Source organism: Salminus brasiliensis, chromosome 10 (assembly GCF_030463535.1).
Source record: "Salminus brasiliensis chromosome 10, fSalBra1.hap2, whole genome shotgun sequence".
In the NCBI taxonomy this organism is placed as follows: domain Eukaryota; kingdom Metazoa; phylum Chordata; class Actinopteri; order Characiformes; family Bryconidae; genus Salminus; species Salminus brasiliensis.
Genome location: NC_132887.1, coordinates 39,696,610 through 39,714,322, shown reverse-complemented (window position 1 = coordinate 39,714,322; position 17,713 = coordinate 39,696,610). Strand labels below are relative to the sequence as shown.

The window sequence follows — 17,713 nt, the reverse complement described above, 5'->3', positions numbered from 1 at the left end:
GCTATGGATTTTGTGAAAACTGTCGCACAAGCATTCTCGATTTTTCCAGGCCTGTTGAGACGTTGGTCTCGGGGCTGTGAGACGCTGTGGATGCGTATTAAAAGAAGCTGCTGTTTAGACGCATTGTTAAAGAAACGAAGTTCGTATCAGTTTCTAAAGAGAAGGAAATAAAGCATTGTTTTCTATGATTGAGGCTGGTGTCCATCAGGGGTCCGCAAGGGGTCAGTGTGGCGTAGTGGGTAATGATGTAGGGTTCGCTTTCCCAGCTGGGCATATGTCCACAGCACTTGACTCCAATAGGTGTCTTTGAGCAACACTGGAATGGAGCGTTTTGCACCAAACCGCTCTGAAAGAAGGAACACCAAAGCTGGGTATATACTTACTGTATGGACAAAAGTATTGGGACAGTTGGCTCCTTGGTGGTTTCTTCTGAAATCAAGGTGTTTACCCTGCTTTTGTTGGAGTAACTGTCTCTACTGTCCAGAGAAGAAGGCTACTGCATTTTGCTAGAGTGCTGAAGTGAGGATGTTGACCTGTTCAGGGATAAGAGCATCAGTGAGTTCAGGCTGGTGGAAGATTACCACCCCATCGCATTCCTGAGAACATGGTTCCACTGCTCCACTTCTCCCCATGTTTATCACCTCCCAAATATTCCCAGCAGCAAGATTTCTCTACTGGGATGCAACAAGCAGTGTGTGCATTTGCACATCCGTGTCAGCAGTGGGTGCAACTTCATTAGACGGGTTCTCCAGAAACACTGGGCAGTAGTATGTGTATATACAGTGATTACCAAGGGTGGTGATGGGACCTGTGATGGAAATCCCCCTCAGCCGAAAATTCTGACCTTTAACGTTTTCAGTAGTTCGGTCTCTATCCGTTCATAGAGATCCAGAGCTGGCCCAAGGCATACTCCAATTACGTGGCTGTTTGGGGCACACCAAGAGCACCAAGGTATCATGATAAAAATTACACAAAAATAACATTGAATAATAAAATGAAATGCTGTTACACAGGTAAAACTGATATTATATTATATATATGATCTTATATTTATTTACTTTAATAAGGTTAATCAGTTCCAGCTGTTGGCTGCTGCCACTGGCAAATGCAGATATGTGCTGCTTGGGTGGTCGATAAAGGCCCAGGGGCTTCAATCTCTCTGTCCCTATGGAATGATGAAGAATCTGGGTGAGCTGAGGTGGTGGTATGGGGGACCCTTGGGCCAGCCCTGTAGAGATCGACGTCTGGTCTCGTATGACTGGAAAGAACTGCCCAGCGGCGTTGCGGAGATGGCCGCAGAGCGAACTGACTTGCCTCTAAGGCCTTTGGCATTACTCGCTGCTCTACACCAACCAGCATGATTAAACAGTTTCATTGTTTTATAAACAAAGGACACAAATTCAAGGAGGTAAAGATAACCTGAATATTTTTGATTTCATGACTCGACAAACCACACCAATGGTACATTGATGGCATGCTTCAAGTTACAGACACACAACCACTCTCACCGTTTCACCAATCAGCTTGAAAGTAGGAACATTAAACAGGGAAGAGGTACGTAGTTAAAACTCACATTCAGTACGAACGCAATCCAGATACACAGACTTTAAGTTTTTCCCAGAGCACAAAAAAACCAGTAGCACAAAACAGCACTGGCTCATGGAGTGTGTGTGTGTGTGTGTATATATATATATATATATATATATATATATGAGCAGAACACACGTAAAATGTGTAAAATGCAGGTAGGAGGCGTGTGCTTGGCACTACTTATTAGCTTCCATCCAACAGTCAGGCACAGTGTGTGGGTTCTTCAAAGCTTTAGCCTTTTCACAAATAGCGAGACTAGCTTTCTTTCATTGCCAGCGTTATTTGGCTGCACTATTTAGCCTTTACATAGAACTTCTGGTACATTTCTATCTGTACAGAGTGAGTGAGAGTGCTGATCCAGGACCATCGGTTTGCTTTATATAACGTCATTACTACAAGCGTATAGAAAGGAAAGTAGCTGATGCTACATGAGCACTCTTACTCACTCAGAGAATTGCCTGGTTAATAGGAGCTGAGGGACCAGATTCACAAGAGCTTTCCCAAGGAATCAAACAGGATCTCAAAAAATCATTGATAGATTGTTTTAAAGAATGATCTAATAGTAATAATTTTAAGTTTTTATGGGAATAAAATGGTAAAAAATGAAAAAAAAACAAAAAAACAGATGGATTCTCAGTTTTTAACAGCAGGTTGTCCAAAATTTGACTAAAGTGACTTACCTCTTGGAAAATATCAAGAATGTATCATAAATGATGACGTTTCTCGATATCTTGAAATAATGGCTTCTCTTGATATGGTTATTCTGTAGTATTGTGGCATTTTTCCCCTTAATAATTTCTGAGTATCTTGAAATAATTACTTCTCTCTATATATTTTAAATTTAGTACCATGTAATGACTTTTTTCTTGATATTTTGTCATTATTATCTTGAGATAGTACCATTCTCTAAATGCGTCCCTAGGTCAACATGAGTTATTGTTATTAACTTCAAGAATTTGTTCATAGTATAATGAACTAGTGACTTACTGTGCTGAAATAATGACATTAAAATTCAAGAAATTCATCAGAATCTGCAAAAAAATCATAATTTCAAGGCAAGAAACGTTCTTAGGATCTCAAAGTAGTGACTTATTTATACTGGAGTTACTTATTGATGTACTTATTAGTCACAATAAGCCAAATTGTCTTTAGAAAAGAAATAATTTTTGTAAATAAAATAAAAATAAAAAATGTACATTAAGACAAATGGGCTACAGTAATATGATGAAAAAATTTGAATGACTGAAATCTGAAGAACAAAAATGTAACATTGGCTCTTAAGACACAATGGTGAATCTGGTCCCGAGCTGACGATTTCTCTTTAACCCTCCTAAGACATAGATCAGACACTCTGTCAGAGAACTGTCGAAACCGCAAACTGGTCAGTTCCCCCGAGGCTAAACGTTGGCACACGCTGACCAAATTCAGCTAATGTGCACGGAGGGACTCAATGTAGTAGAAGGTGGCGCCCAAAGCCCAGCTGGTCTCCACGTCGTTAATCTTTCTGGCGAGCTGAAATGCATAGACAGAAAAAAAGAAGGTATGGTCAGCCAGGGGACCAGTGTTCCAGGGGACTAGCTCTAAGAACTTTAGGAGACAGCAGTAAATAAATAAATCAACCCACTGCTATGTTGTAGGTATGTTGGGGTACAATTCTTCAACCCTGCAAATCCTGTATGTAGGGCTCCACAGGCCCTAAACTCGAACCCTGTGGCACTCCGGCACTACAGTTCTAGACTACAGAATGTGGGTAAACAGTCGATCACATGAGTGTTACACACCTTAAACTCTTTGTCCTGAGGGAAACCCAGTTCTTGCAGTAGCACTGAGATGTAGGTGAAGTCCAGACAGAGGAAAGGGTGGTCCCCCACATTGGCCTCCATGTTTTTACACACTGCACATAAAATACATGAAGGAGTTTCACATCTGTGTACACACACTGTTTATGCTCATTTCACATGCATTGTAAAAAAAAAAAAAAAAAAAGGATTGTATTTGATACTGGGACAATATGAGGCTATAATTAATGGTACCCCAATTTTGAATCCAGGTCTTACTAACATTGCATTGCTGTCCAAATACTTATGAATTATATTACTTATATTGAATATTTGATGTGCAGTGACGCTAGACAGCATAAACAGATGATTGTACCTGTTTTGGCTCCTTCAATGAAGTCGCTCACTCGGAGGGAGCCGCCAGTCTCTTCGTCTGAGTCAGAGAGAGAGAGAAAAAAAGAGGGGACGAGAGTACATGCATCAAAACAAAAGCCATAATAATATGAAATAATAATAATAGTAATATGTACTTAATCAGATCTTTGGATAAAGTAAATGTAATCTGAATAAAAAATATTAAAATAATTAATAAACTGAAAATAATTTTTGGGAAGTAAATTTGGGAAGAAATCCCCCAAAAAACGCCCATATTAATGCCTAGTTTATTCATTTTCCTAATTCTAAACAGAAATTATTTTTAATTGCACCCTTCCAACATCAGCAGGGAGGGTGAAGGCTAGCTTAAGCCAAACCTGTTATTTTGTTTCTTATCCATAAGAATCTAAAATGTGCGGCGTGGACCATCCATCCAATCCATGATCTGAAAGCTGATGCTTACCGATGAGGCCCAGGTCCACAGCGCGGTCGTAGTAGTAGGAGAAGGCGTAGAACTCCATGTCCTTCACCTCTTCTGCCTTCCGCACTTTTCTGTAAATCATCTTCTCCACTTTGCTCAGACACGACTCATAGATGGGCTCTCCTGAGACACAGAGAACAGAAAGCAATCAGTTCACATAGCTCAATTCTCAGAGTGAACGTCGATCCTCAACATGAATAGAGCAGCAGGACCTAAAGAGGCCCTGGCCAGTGAGAAGGCTCTTACTTTAAGAGGTTTCAGCTATAGGTCAGGGTATCTGCAGGCAGCAGCAAATTCTATTAAGTGCTTTTTTTAATGCTTCAGTCTGAAATGACTGCATTTTTACACCCCTTAGACCCACCAACCTTTTAGAAACTCAAAGAGTTCTATACAGAACTACCTACAAGAGGTTCTCCTCTTGTATTAAGAAGCATGGAACCACTGCCCTTGGAACCCTTGATAAAGGAGTGTAGTATGAGGGCGTATTAGGCAAGGAGGAGTAGGGCAGGATCACTGAGGGACATTATGTATGTATACATACATACATACATATATATATATATATATATATATATATATATATATATACACACACACACACACTAAACCAGGCAGATTTGGGAGTTGCATACCTGCTTTCTGGCCTTTCAGCTTGTAGGTGACCTCTGCATGTTCCCACTGCCCGGTGTAGTCTGGAGCCAAACACGGACTGATCAGCTCCTGATTGCTTGCTGTAGGGCGAAACACACATCTTTGAATATGTAATTTGGAACCACACACACACACACACGCGCGCACACACACACACATTTATATAAATATATATGTACTGTATATACAAATACATATAGGTAGACGCATTCCATTACGTCTTACGAAATGGCCGAATACTGCCCCCCTGTGGCCGGCAGGGTCACTGATTCGGAAACTGACTACGTCTACAGTGCCATCTAGTGACCCACACGCACACATTTGCATAAACGCACTGAAGCTTGGACAGGGTTGCATAACAACCAGCTAAATAAATAAAAGAAATAAATAAATTGAATTTTAAAGTAATAATAAACAAAAGCAATCTGATTAAAACTTCAAGTGTATAAAATGCAAATCCCAGCAGTGACCTGCTGCGTGTCCAGGCCTGGCGGGTTTCTCTTTGAGCCCAAGCCCCTCGCTAAATCAGTGCAACAGCTGGCCTCCAAGGAATTAATCTTCAGTGTTATTAAGAGATTAGATAATGGCTTATTTATCGGGGGGAAATGAGGTCTTTAAAAGCCAAAGATGAGCGGAGATTGAAGAGCACATACCAGGCTGTCCCTCAATCCCTCCGAGCACAGCAAGTCTGGCCGACATCAAACCCAGACCCAGGTAGCTGGAGAAGGGGGAAGGGGGCGGCGTCAGAGACAGAGAGAGGGAGCGAGAGAGAAAAATGATTCGTTATACAAACAATCAGGGCAGTGCTTTAATGTTTATTGTTCATTTGTGATCCCCTATTTTATCCGTTACGTCACTCGATACTCGAGTAACTGTACGCTGTTACTGCACTGAAAGAGTTTGATGTAAACGTTTGGACAAAAGTATTGGGACATCTGCTTATTTGCTGTTAGGGTATTAAAAAGAGCTGATCCTGCTTTTTTGGGGGTAACTCTCTACTGTCCAGAGAAGAAGGCGGCTTTCTACACAATTTATAGGAGCACTGCAGTGAGGATTTGATTGCATGTTGGATGATGATCATCACCCCACCTCATCCCAAAAGTATTGGATGGAGCTCCACCATCATTTCTTCCACTGCTCCACAGCTCAATGCTGGGGGGCCTTATACCCCTCTAGCCCACGCCTGGCATTAGGCATAACAATCGTCCAGCAACCATTTAGCAATGCCAAAGCAACCCTAGTGACCACAGAAGTTTGTGCACCCTTCCCAATGTCGCGATGGTACAAATAAAGTAAAAAACACCCAATCAACCATATGGGCCACAACAGCAACCACTTGGCAACACCCTAGCAACCACCCAAGATACCACAGTGAACACCTACCATAACCCATGCAATCTGTAAAACCGTTCAAATGTGTGGTCATTCACTCTAATGACCACATAGCAACAACCTAGCAACTGTGTGAAAGTGGGCAGCTGAACCACGTATTACTAATTACAGAATTACAGCATTAATTACGCAGTTAATTACACAACCAAGTACCTTTACTCTCTATTCTGTTCTGTATTTTGACCATGCATTAAAAAAAATTATGTGTGGAATGCAACACAATGTGGTGTGGACTGGGCGCCTGGAATCTGGACTCGTGCTTGATTTAGGTCGCTGTCTCTGGTCAGCCCGGAGTCCCGTATGCGACGAGGGATCATTAGAAGCCAGCCCTGTGAGAAGCAGTAATCTAGTAATCTAAGGTCCTGCTCAGACTCTCTAATTGGAGGCTCGGGTGCTTATGCTCTAATCATGATGGAGAGCCGGGACGCACACGGACATCCTCTCTCGCGCCCTGTCTTTCTCTCACACACATAAGGTTGCATTTAAGGAACCGAGTGATCCGGTCTAATGACGCCGCTGACAGATTTGTCTGCTGGTCATTGAGAGAGGCAGGGTCCCGGATTTAAAGCCCTAATCAGACCCTGCTGAAGCAGGAACATATACACAGCACAAAGGTCCAAAGGTTGGAGGCCATCTCACACCCCTGCATCAGTCTATGTTTACTGCTTCTGCCTGCGCGGTTTAAACAGAATTGGACAGAATTATGAATATATCTAAAGGCTGATGGGTGGTGCACGGTGGTCTCGAAATGAGGGGTGTTCAGGTCAGTTTCTGGCGTATTGCTGTGTATCTCACCACGTAAACGCAGGAGCTCCACTGACTGGAAACAGCCTAGACAGACAACAGTCAACAGTCAGACGTTCGTTGCTATCTTGGCAGTGAATTGTCAACACAGGCGTGTGCAGCCCAACGCTCGTACACCCCCCACGATTTACACCACTGAAATAGCAACCTGTCAAGGTCAGTCTGACCGCACCTGGCTCTTATAGGGAACAGCGAGCGACACGCTGATTGGTTTATTACTGCACGTTACGCCCAAAACAAACACACCCATGATTAATTAAGAGACTCAGTACATGACTTTTCCATGTTTCAAGTGGTGTTACCTCAACCGAAATCCCAACACAGGAAATGCTACCTTGCCTACAACACTGAGGCCAGGAAAGGCTGGTTATCATAATATAATATGCAAATGTACACCACAGAGAAGTTATCAGGGGCTGGGAGGTCAACGCACTGATGGCGAGTGAGGGGAGAGGACTCGGCCAATATGCAAATAGATGGTGCCAGACGCCTGTGGGAACGGTGTAAGCTTTACTCAGGTAGACTGCAGTGCCCAAACACTACATACAGTACATACAGCTACTGTATATTTTTAATAATTATAACTTCTGTCTGTTTTAATTCATTTGATTTTCTTTTACCATGATCATTTTATTTTTTCCTAATTAGTACTTTTAGTTACTGTTTAAATTTAATTTTGTGTTTTATGTTTTCTCTTTTATTTTTTTTCATTAATTAATTATTAATTATACTAAAGTTGATATATCATACAATTGATTAAATTATATTTACATTTTGCTCTCATTTTCTAATTTCTCACATTTTTTTTTCTTTTTGAAGCTATATTTTATGTCTCTGCTACATTGTGAACAAGGGTCCCCCCTCAAATAAATAAATAAATAAATAAATAAAGGTTCAATTTAATTGAATTTAATTGAATATCAGTTACTGGATTTGGAGAGAAAGATCAAAGTGAGAGAAATTATAAAACAATGAAATGTAACTATTATGTTTTTGAATTTACAGAATGACTATTTGAGTTCAACCAATCGAGAAACATTCCCCAGGTGAGAGCGCTCCGAGCCCCGCCCACCTTACCTGTGTGAGTAGAGGGAGTGGCTAGTATTAAACATCTGAAACGATGTCACATAATCGACCGGTGCTGTCTGGATGGTTTTCTGTGGGAAAATAAATAAACAAATTAATAAATTAATAAATAAACAAGCAAACTAGTATGAATTATTGATTCATCACAAACATGTTCTTCACACAAGCATTTCAGGAGAAACATCACGAAAATATTTGCGTATTAAAGAATCTGTTTGTGCAGCTGTGTCTAAGAAACGGGTGATGGGCGGTGTGGCGCATTTTCCAACACAATTCCAGCTGCTTGTCAAACACGATTCCACAACGGCATTTAATTAGTATTAAACCACATAACAACAAATATCTGATTGGCAACAATAAGAAGAAAATCCTGAGTAAGTTCCAACCTGCAAAACCAATTTTGCCGGTAAAGCCGTCACGCGGCCCGTCTGTGGAAGCGAGAGGATGGGTAATGACATGATAAATTGGTCCTCAATCCCTCTTCTACATGCTCTGACCTAGTTAAAGAACAAGAATATCGCCCTGCCTCCCTCTCTCCATGTCCAACAACCCTTATTTACCAGGCCTGCGGGATTAGCAGGGCATTTGCAGATTACGCTACAAGACAGCGGCCGCCGCCATAGTTTGCGAAGTGAGATACAAATTCGTTGTCGGGCGTTACCACTGGGTGCTGTACGTGAGTGTGATGTTTACGTGATAATTAGATGACAATTATAAAATCCTTTTTATTTCTTTATTTCTTTATTTATCGTTATTGCAGCTCTTTAGATTTAGTTAGATAGTTTTCTAGGAAGCTTCGATACCTCCTTGGATGAATTTCAGGAATGGGGACGCCCACTTTTTGCTGAGCCAGAAACTACTGCTAGTGTATAAATTGGAGCGTGGCCCACCTCGTCCTGTGGTGAGAAGGTAATCTGAGTAGAGCCTCCTCCCAAATCCAGCATTCCCACTGTCGGAGTTTCAGATCCATGAAGACCACCTAGCAGTTAAAGAAGAGAGAGGTACAGAGAGAGGTACAGAGAGAGGTACAGAGAGAGGTACAGAGAGAGAGAGAGAGAGACACACACACACACACAGGTTAGAGCAGGAGAGAAAGACGGAGAGTAATAAAATCACAGGGTGAAAGAGAGGCTGGCGATGGCGTGACAGCTGCAAATCCAATAACAGTTAATCAGAAATTCTTGTCTGGCCCTCTGGTCATATTCCAGATGTAAGCCTGTTATTGTCGAAGCTGCAAATAAAAGGGAGTCAGAAAAGGTCACTGCAGGATGACCTGTCCTCACCTTCAACCTGTGCTGAACCTACTGAACCAGGAATAGCAGAGGAATCTGAAGTCTGATGGACCAAAGTCTGATGGACCCAAAAGAAGAACCTCTGTTTTGCCACAGGTTTAGAAGGGGGGCGGTATGAAACATCCAGCATTTTACAGTCTCATATACACTGGGGGGCCTTAACCCCATCTTTGCTTATAACTGTGCCCAGAGGCAACATGTATACTGTATACTGTAAATGATAGCGGTCCTAAAATAGAGCCTTGAGGAACTCTGTATCTCACTTTTGTAGAATTTCAAGACACATCACTTACCTTTATGAACTGATAACATTCCGTTAGATAAGATTTGAGACCACTATAGGGCCGTTCCTGCCATTCCAACCATGTCCTCTGACCGTTCTATAAGGACAGTGTGGTCTATTGTGTTCAACTCTGCACTAAGGACGAGTAGCACTAACTAGGACTCCTGTATGGCTAGGAACCATGGCTATATATATCCATATATGTGGTTCTTATGAGCATTATCACATCGCAGGCCTCTAAATATCTGAATGAGGTTCCTGCTGTTATTCAAACATGGTGGAGGTAGTGCACCAGTGTTGGTATTGTGTTTTGTTGCCTCAGGGCCTGGACAACTATTACGGAAGGAAGCGTGAATTATGAAGAACTATGAAGAGCAAGAACTGTGATCACTCACCTAATAAGAAGTTGACCGTGATCCATGCAGAGACGCCTAAGAAGTAAAAGCAAGAAGTCAATATAAACACTCCTCTTCTGCATGAAGTGATTTTAATTCCATATAATACCATCGTTATTTCCCCCATACAGTCAAAACAACATGTGCTACATTTCACATGCATTAGGAGAGCTTCACATATAAACATCCACCCGTTCCTAAGCAAGACCTAGGCCGCTTTACAGACAGCCGGCAGTGCATGGCGGGATCTTGGGAGTTAAAACTCTTCTAAATCGTTAAGAAGTGATCTAAATTCCAAATTGACAACAAACGTGGAAAGTTTGCGGCTTTGGCGCTTGGGGTGGAACGAGCGAACGGTCACTTAGCGGCCATAAACTCTTTCCATCTCCGAACTCGCAAATACCACTTAGGCCCTGCATTAACAATAAGTCCGTATGATTCACAGAGACGCAGTAATCTGTGAGGATAAGCGGCGGCCAGGAGAGTCCGCAATTTCGCTCTTAATCAGCCTGGAGGAAATCTGGTTAGAGACATAACTCGAGACTCGCTCTCAACTGCACCTTCGACGACACCTCACTCGTTCCCGAATGAGGTGTAAACAATCCCCCCCTTTTTTTCCCCCCCAACAACAGAAATTCTGCACTTGTGCGTCACGCTGTGTGTCTTTAAAGAAAACCACATTTGATGCTTGACAAATTAATGGCAGATAATCCGTTTGCGGAGATTACGCGGGGACATTATCCGCTGCACTCGTTACAGCTCTGGAGAACTACTTTAGAGGATTGGATTAAGGCCTCATATATGCATTATATACCACAAATCTATACGACTCGAGCCATTATACAACAAATATTCCATTTACAACTTGCCCAGCTTCCTGTTTGGTGGGAAAACGTGAGGACACTGGCTGATGTCCTGACAGCTGGAGACTTGTGTGGTTACTATACACTATACTCTCAGGGTGGCTAGTCACTTTATTACCACTAGGGGCGCCACTGGCCTGTTTTAATGGATCGAGTATCGGCTATTTTAATCCCAATCCAGTTCAGAGTCTTTGTTTAAACTGCGGTCACTAGTTTAGAGCGCCCTCTGGTGGCCTCAAGGCACCAATTAACGGACATTATTCCCAGCCGGCTGCAGAAGCAGTGCGGACATTCTCAGAAGGTAAATAAAGGAGTTGAGGTTCTGCAGTGTGAAGCTATTTTAACCTGAAAACAGACCATAATATCTGAAACGCCCTGTTTTACCAGCGGGAGAACCGGAGAACCGCTCCGCTTAAAAATCTCTGTTTTTAAATCGGCACTGAAGAACCCATTCAGAACTGAGTGGAGGCTAACGCTAATTCTAACACACACACACACACACATTCACCCACTATAAACCAGTTATTACACACCAGTACAACCACAGATATCAGAGTGTGTACCACTACACACACACAGGAAGTGATCAGACTGCAGTGTTGTAAAGTAGCTGGAAGCTGATTGGTCAGGCAGGAGAGTCAGACTGGATTATAAGATATTAAACACTATAAAACATAATTTTAAGAAAAGTCTCGACTGGATTATCGGACCAGTATTGGCTGACACTGGGCAATAAGAGTCTTGGATTCGATCGGGGAACAAAATAACCTTATCGGGACGTCCCTACATTGAACACCATACATTCCCAGGCATACGACACCGTAGGTGTCAATAATTACATGGAAAGCCATGCAAACTGAATGAGTTAGATATTGGGATGTTAGAGGGATGTTACTGTGGAATGGTGGCATGGACCTGCCTACACACATACCTTCATCTGTACCGTCCATGATAGACACACTGTCCGCCCTGTAGAGGAACGGAGATGCATCAAACACCTCCTTCACCTATGAAGAGCAGAGAGAAAGGGAGAGAGATAGAGAGAGATCACAAAATCAATTCAATTCAAAACATATGGACAAAAGTATTGGGACACAACTCTTAAGCATCAAATTCAGTTGTTTCATTCAGTCCCATTCAGCCTCAGGTGTATAAAACCAAGCCCTTAGTCACATCAGTGAAAGAACGGGAGGTTCTGAAGAGCTCACTGAACTCCAGCGTGGTTCTGTATGTAATAGGAGACACTGCTGCACCAACAACAACAAGTCAGCTGGTGAACTTTTATCTCCCTCCTAGATCTTCTACCATCAGCTGTGAGTGGTGTTATTATTGAACAGTGGAAGAGTTTAGGAGAAAAAAAGCTCACAGAGAGCAGCTCAGCCACCGTAAAGGTACAGAGCGGGGTCAGAGCTCCAGACCTGCTGCTGTTAGAGCTTAGAGCAAAGGGGCACCAGCTCCATATTAATGCCTATAGGTTTAGAATGGGAGTTCAGAAAAGCTCCTGTAGGTGGAACGGGTAGGTGTCCCAATACTTTTGTCAATATATTGTATAAACCCAAATGGGAAAGGCTACAATCTGCACTTTCCACACAATTCCTCCACTTGCTCCTAAGAGCCACAGTGAGAAATAGGTACTACTGATACAGCGTAATGTGGCAATTATGGGGCCCAAGCATCAAATATCATGATGAGGTCTTTGTGTGTGCATGGAGACTTTTGCAGGAAGAAGATACAGGAAAAGCAAAAATGAGAGGGTCACATTTTGACCCTGGTATATTAAAGCAGTAGACCTTTAACAAATAAGTCACCATATCTGACAATTTCTGACAAAAGCAAATGGAGAAGCAAAATTGTTCGGCTTAAAAAAAAAATAATAAAATAGATTTGTGGCTAAACTGTTCCTTCAACCAAAATGGAATGGCCTTGGGGAGGAGTGTTAGCTTTTGTCTCTGCCTTACACACCTGAGGCAGTTCAAGACAGGCCTGTTTTACTGCTTGTATGAACTGTATGTCAGAGAGGCACATAATGCTAAAGTAAATATGCAAATCCTGAAGGCAAGAACCTGTTCATCTTCCTAGAGCTGACAGAACTGACAGATAAGGAAGTACTACACCCAGTGTACACTCTGTGTCAGCTAACTGCATTCATTAGAAGGGGTGTCCACAAACATTTGGACATACAGTGTACTAAAACAGAACACAGAAATTAAAGATTAAATATGTTTTTTTTTGTTTTGTTTTTTTAAAGAGATGTGCAGCGCTCAGACCTTGTCCAGTAGGTGGGAGGCTTTGTCCCCTGGGAGCAGCCGGAGTCCTGCTGTAGCTCGTAGAGCCAGAGCGGTGGAGGCCCAGAGACCAGTGGGCACGGCTTCCTTCGCCACGTCCAACAGCTGCAACAACCCTGCTTTACACTGCAACACAGCAGAGTCGGCTACATCAGCACAGGCGCCTTGGTCAACAATCACATCTGCACAGTTTTCCTCAAACCTGTCGCTGAAGTAACGTAAGTACCCCGCTAATTAGCATGGTGCTAACTGCATGTCTAAACCACACGTGTCTCAAAGTGTGTGGAGGTGTTCAGTCATCTCTAATGGACTTGCTGATGTGGTATCTGACACTGTGCGACTCTCTCGATCATTAAATAAAAAATACAGACAAATTTAAGCAATATTAAACACACACACACACACACACACACACACACACACACACACAGTCTTTTCAGAATATTATGATGGGCAGAGATCATTCCAAACCCAGGATGGTCATAATATTCTATGTAACACATAAACAAATTAGGTTTATGTTGTTAGGTTTGTGTTAGGTTACCTTGTCTGGATCATCAGCATATGCAGAAAGTCCAGGTTTTATAGCTTTAAATGTCTCGTGTGCTAATTTAGGAGCCTCTGTTGAAACATAAAGACATAAAAAAACATATATATATATACATTCATATAACAATATTTTCAATCAGAAAAGACTGTTTAAAAGTATGAATATGTGGGCCAATCGGGCGATACACATAAAAGAGGCTATTGATCAGGCTGAATTATATATATATATATATATATATATATATACTGCAATATTGGGTTCATATTCAAGTTAAGGCAATATTGGGCTTTCAACACTGTACTAACTGTTAAGCATGGTGGTGCTTAATCTCAAAATATCAAAAGTACTTATACTCTATCAATTATAGTAATTTGTAATATATATATATATATATACATACAGTATCGCAACCTCTGTATCGTGATGAATATCGTATCGCCAGGTTCTTGCCAATGCACAGCCCTACATCAAGGATGTACAATCTCCTCAGTACAGGTCCAGCATGACTGCAGGACCAAGTGGAAAAAGCACCTGCTTTACAACAACAAACCCCTGCCTGCCACACCAGCCCCTCGCAGATAAGTTTACAGTATTTAGTCAAATGTCACTTAAAGACAAGGTGAGCATCTACAAACCACCTCAAACTGGAGCGGAACCGAATCTGTAGCGCTCTGCTCTTCCAAAAGTGCAGTTTGGCACCACTGTTTTATATAACATTCCCAGATAGAACGTCCCGACTGTATGGAAACAGATTATATAAAAGCCATGTGCTCCAGATCTGGGCCAAAGAGGACATTTAGGACTTTAACATTAAGAGATTTTGATTAACTACTGTGACTATGCTGCAAAAAAAAAGAGGGAGGGTTTATATCTGAGTCAAAGTTTTAGCGTAATCATATAATAGCACATATAAACAAATACTTTGGTCCAAGATAAAAAAAAAAAATAATAATAATACTAAGAAAAAAAAAACGCACTCTTCAACGACCTCTCTCCCATCAGGCTTAAGTGGAGTGAGTGTGACCCAGGCCTGTGTGCCTGTGTGTGTGCCAAATTGCTGAGGCTTAGAGAAAATATTAACATAAATGGCAGGTGCTTGCCATCCATTATAATATGACAATCATAGCTTTAACAATAAAGCCCAAAGCAGCACTTAACTGATTTAGCTTAATATTATGATGCGATAACTAAGCCATTGGCAGAGCGCTGCTGAAAGTTGCCGCAGGCCTGGGTAAGCCTAATAAAGGCCGGCGAACTGGAGGCGGAGCAGAGCCACGTTCACACAGATTTGGCGTAACCCTGAGAGTGGCATTCGCTCAGAGCATTACAGCCACTCGGGCACATGTGGCCTAGCGCACAGAAATGCTCCAGCGCTGCTCCAGCAACTGATTTCCATCTGACGCATGATTGGTTGACTGGAAAAAACATGCTGGACGTGCCTTGGCTTCAATAAGAGGTGCGGTCTGAGTAAAAATAAATAAATAAATAAATAAATAAATAAATAAATAGGTAATTATTGTCTGTGGTACTCAAACATGTACTAAAAAATCAGCTACAGTCCCATTAATAACCATCCCATTTCTATTAATTCCGCAGTGGTGATTACGTTTAGTCATACCATTGGGCTCCATCTGGAACTGGAAGACGTGGATCCTGGTCCCAGTGCTTCCAGCATCGAACATAATCCCATACTGGAAGTTTTCCCCGGCCACCTTGGACAGCTGCTTGACAAGCGGCAAGGGCCAGTTCTCGTAACGCCGCTTGATGTAAGTGAGGTAGACCACCACGCAGCCCAACAGCAGAAAGACGAAGGCCAGTTTTGGAATCTTCATGATGGAGGTATGCGAGCAGGTGGTGGATGTGTGTGAGAAGTCGTGGTTTCTCCTTCAGGTCCGCCCACTACCTGTCGAACACAAAGACATAGAGTAGGGTTGGTGCTCTGGGCCTGAAGAACGAAGGAACTGTGTTCTGTGTTTTGACAGCAAGCCATTGAGTGTGGTCCACCGGACAGGTCATTCTTGACCCTTGACTTCAAGCAGCCAGATGCAGGTTTACCAGCTTTCAATGAACCAGCTAGCGTTAGCATCACTGGCTTTAGGAAGCGTCTAGAGCTCCTCGCATATATATTTTCCTGTCAAAGCGTGAAATACTAACATATGAAACAGGTGGGAGAACACTGATCGACCTGTTAGCCGCCTTAAAATGTGGTGTAAAGGCTTCTATTATTGACCACGCTAACGTCTAGCTAGTATGTAAGGTCTGTAGAGTAATGTGGAGTACTGGCGTGTAGTAAATCCAGTTAAAACACTTATGACTGTAATTGACAGTAATGAACAGAGCTAGAGTAAAAATAAATAAATAAATAAATAAACCGTTCCGACAATTTAATAAATTGTCCCTAAATTTAACAATTTGTTTCCTTAATTTGATAAATTGCTTCCTCAGTTTAGCAAACTGCTATCTTTATAAGTCGTTTCCTCAACTTCATAAATCGTTCCTTCAATTAAAAAAAAATCCTTCCCTCAATTTAATAAATCGTTCCCTCAGTTCAACGATTAATTCCCTCAATTTAACATTTTCCCCCTCAATTTAAAAATAATCAGTTTAATATATATTTCCAGTTTCTCAATTCATCAATTAATTCCCTCAATTCAATATATTTTTTCTTCAAGAAATATAATTCCCACAATTTAATAAATCATTCCTTCAGTTCAACAATTAATTTCTTCAATTTAATATATTGTTCCTTTAAGAAAAAAAATGTTCCCACAGTTTAATAAATCTAAATAAATAGATCAATTAATTGCCTGAATTCAATAAATTGTTTCTTCAATTAAAAAAAGTCATTCCATCAAATAAATAAATTGTTTCCTCAGTTTATTAATGAATTCTCTCAATTTAACAATTTGTTCCCCCAAAACAAAAAAAAAAAAACAGTTTAATAAATGGTTTCCTCAGTTCATTAATAATTTCCCTCACTTTAATATATTGTTCCTTCAAGTAAAAAAAAAACGTTCCTATGGTTTAATAGTTTAATAAATCATCCCAAATGTATTAATTAATTAATAATTCTTTCAATTAAAAAATAATTCTCTCAACTGAATAAATTGGGGACTCCAGGCTGAAGCCCTGCGGTCAGCCCTGCGGTCAGCCCTGCGGTCAGAGACTCAGCACCAACACAGGGACCTGACCGAGAGGAGAGGCGCTCTGTGGCTATGAGGAGCAACCCGGGCTCTTTTAGGAGGGTTTCCAAACATTAGAGGCTACAGCTGTTCACAGGTCGCAGCCCCAATCCATACAGCCCACTTCCACTGACGGTGGACAGGTCAGCAAGAACTTAGCGCCCAAAAGAAGAGCCGGAGGAGCCGGAGGAGCCCCGCTACAGAGACTAGCCGCAGGCTACTGAGCGCCTCCACACTGTAAACAAGCGGCAGAGCAGGAAGCGCCCGCAGCCCGGCTGACTGACACCCACTTCCCCCTGTAAACCAGCCCCAGCAGTTCGCTGCGCGCTTTACCGAGCTTTAACAGGAAACTCCGGGTTCCTTCTTCTGACTGGACTCATCTTCATCGCCTCATTCACGGTAATGTGCCGAAAAGAAGCATAAATCCGCCTCTATTACTGTTTAACGCAGCCCGCTGCTGCACTGACAGCCTGGCTGCGTGTCCCCTCTTGATTGCGTCAGCGTTGTGCGTGAGTAACGATGACGTGGAGGCGGAACACACCCACCCCAAACGGCAAGTCTGACCCCCACCCTCCTCAAACACAGGGAGCTTTGTTTTGTACCTTGTCAGAGGGTTACACATATGTTCCTCATGGGCAGGTACTACTAGTGTGTATTAATAATGGCCCGTATGTATTACATAAATGTACCAGTATGTATAATTATG

General features: G+C 42.0%; 1 protein-coding gene across 1 annotated transcript; it reads right to left on the bottom strand.

Annotated features, from left to right (window-relative positions):
- Window positions 1-1,409: 1,409 nt before the first annotated feature.
- On the bottom strand, window positions 1,410-17,496 carry entpd6 (ectonucleoside triphosphate diphosphohydrolase 6). Its single transcript, XM_072690607.1, has 14 exons — window positions 17,341-17,496; window positions 15,444-15,728; window positions 13,820-13,896; window positions 13,258-13,401; window positions 11,922-11,997; window positions 10,128-10,163; window positions 9,048-9,136; window positions 8,149-8,228; window positions 5,529-5,593; window positions 4,857-4,955; window positions 4,207-4,347; window positions 3,745-3,801; window positions 3,372-3,484; window positions 1,410-3,102 (listed from the first exon to the last, which is right to left on the bottom strand). The coding sequence occupies exons 2-14, from the start codon at window positions 15,655-15,657 to the stop codon at window positions 3,019-3,021; spliced, it is 1,275 nt and encodes a 424-aa protein (XP_072546708.1). The 5' UTR covers window positions 15,658-15,728; window positions 17,341-17,496; the 3' UTR covers window positions 1,410-3,018.
- Window positions 17,497-17,713: the final 217 nt, after the last annotated feature.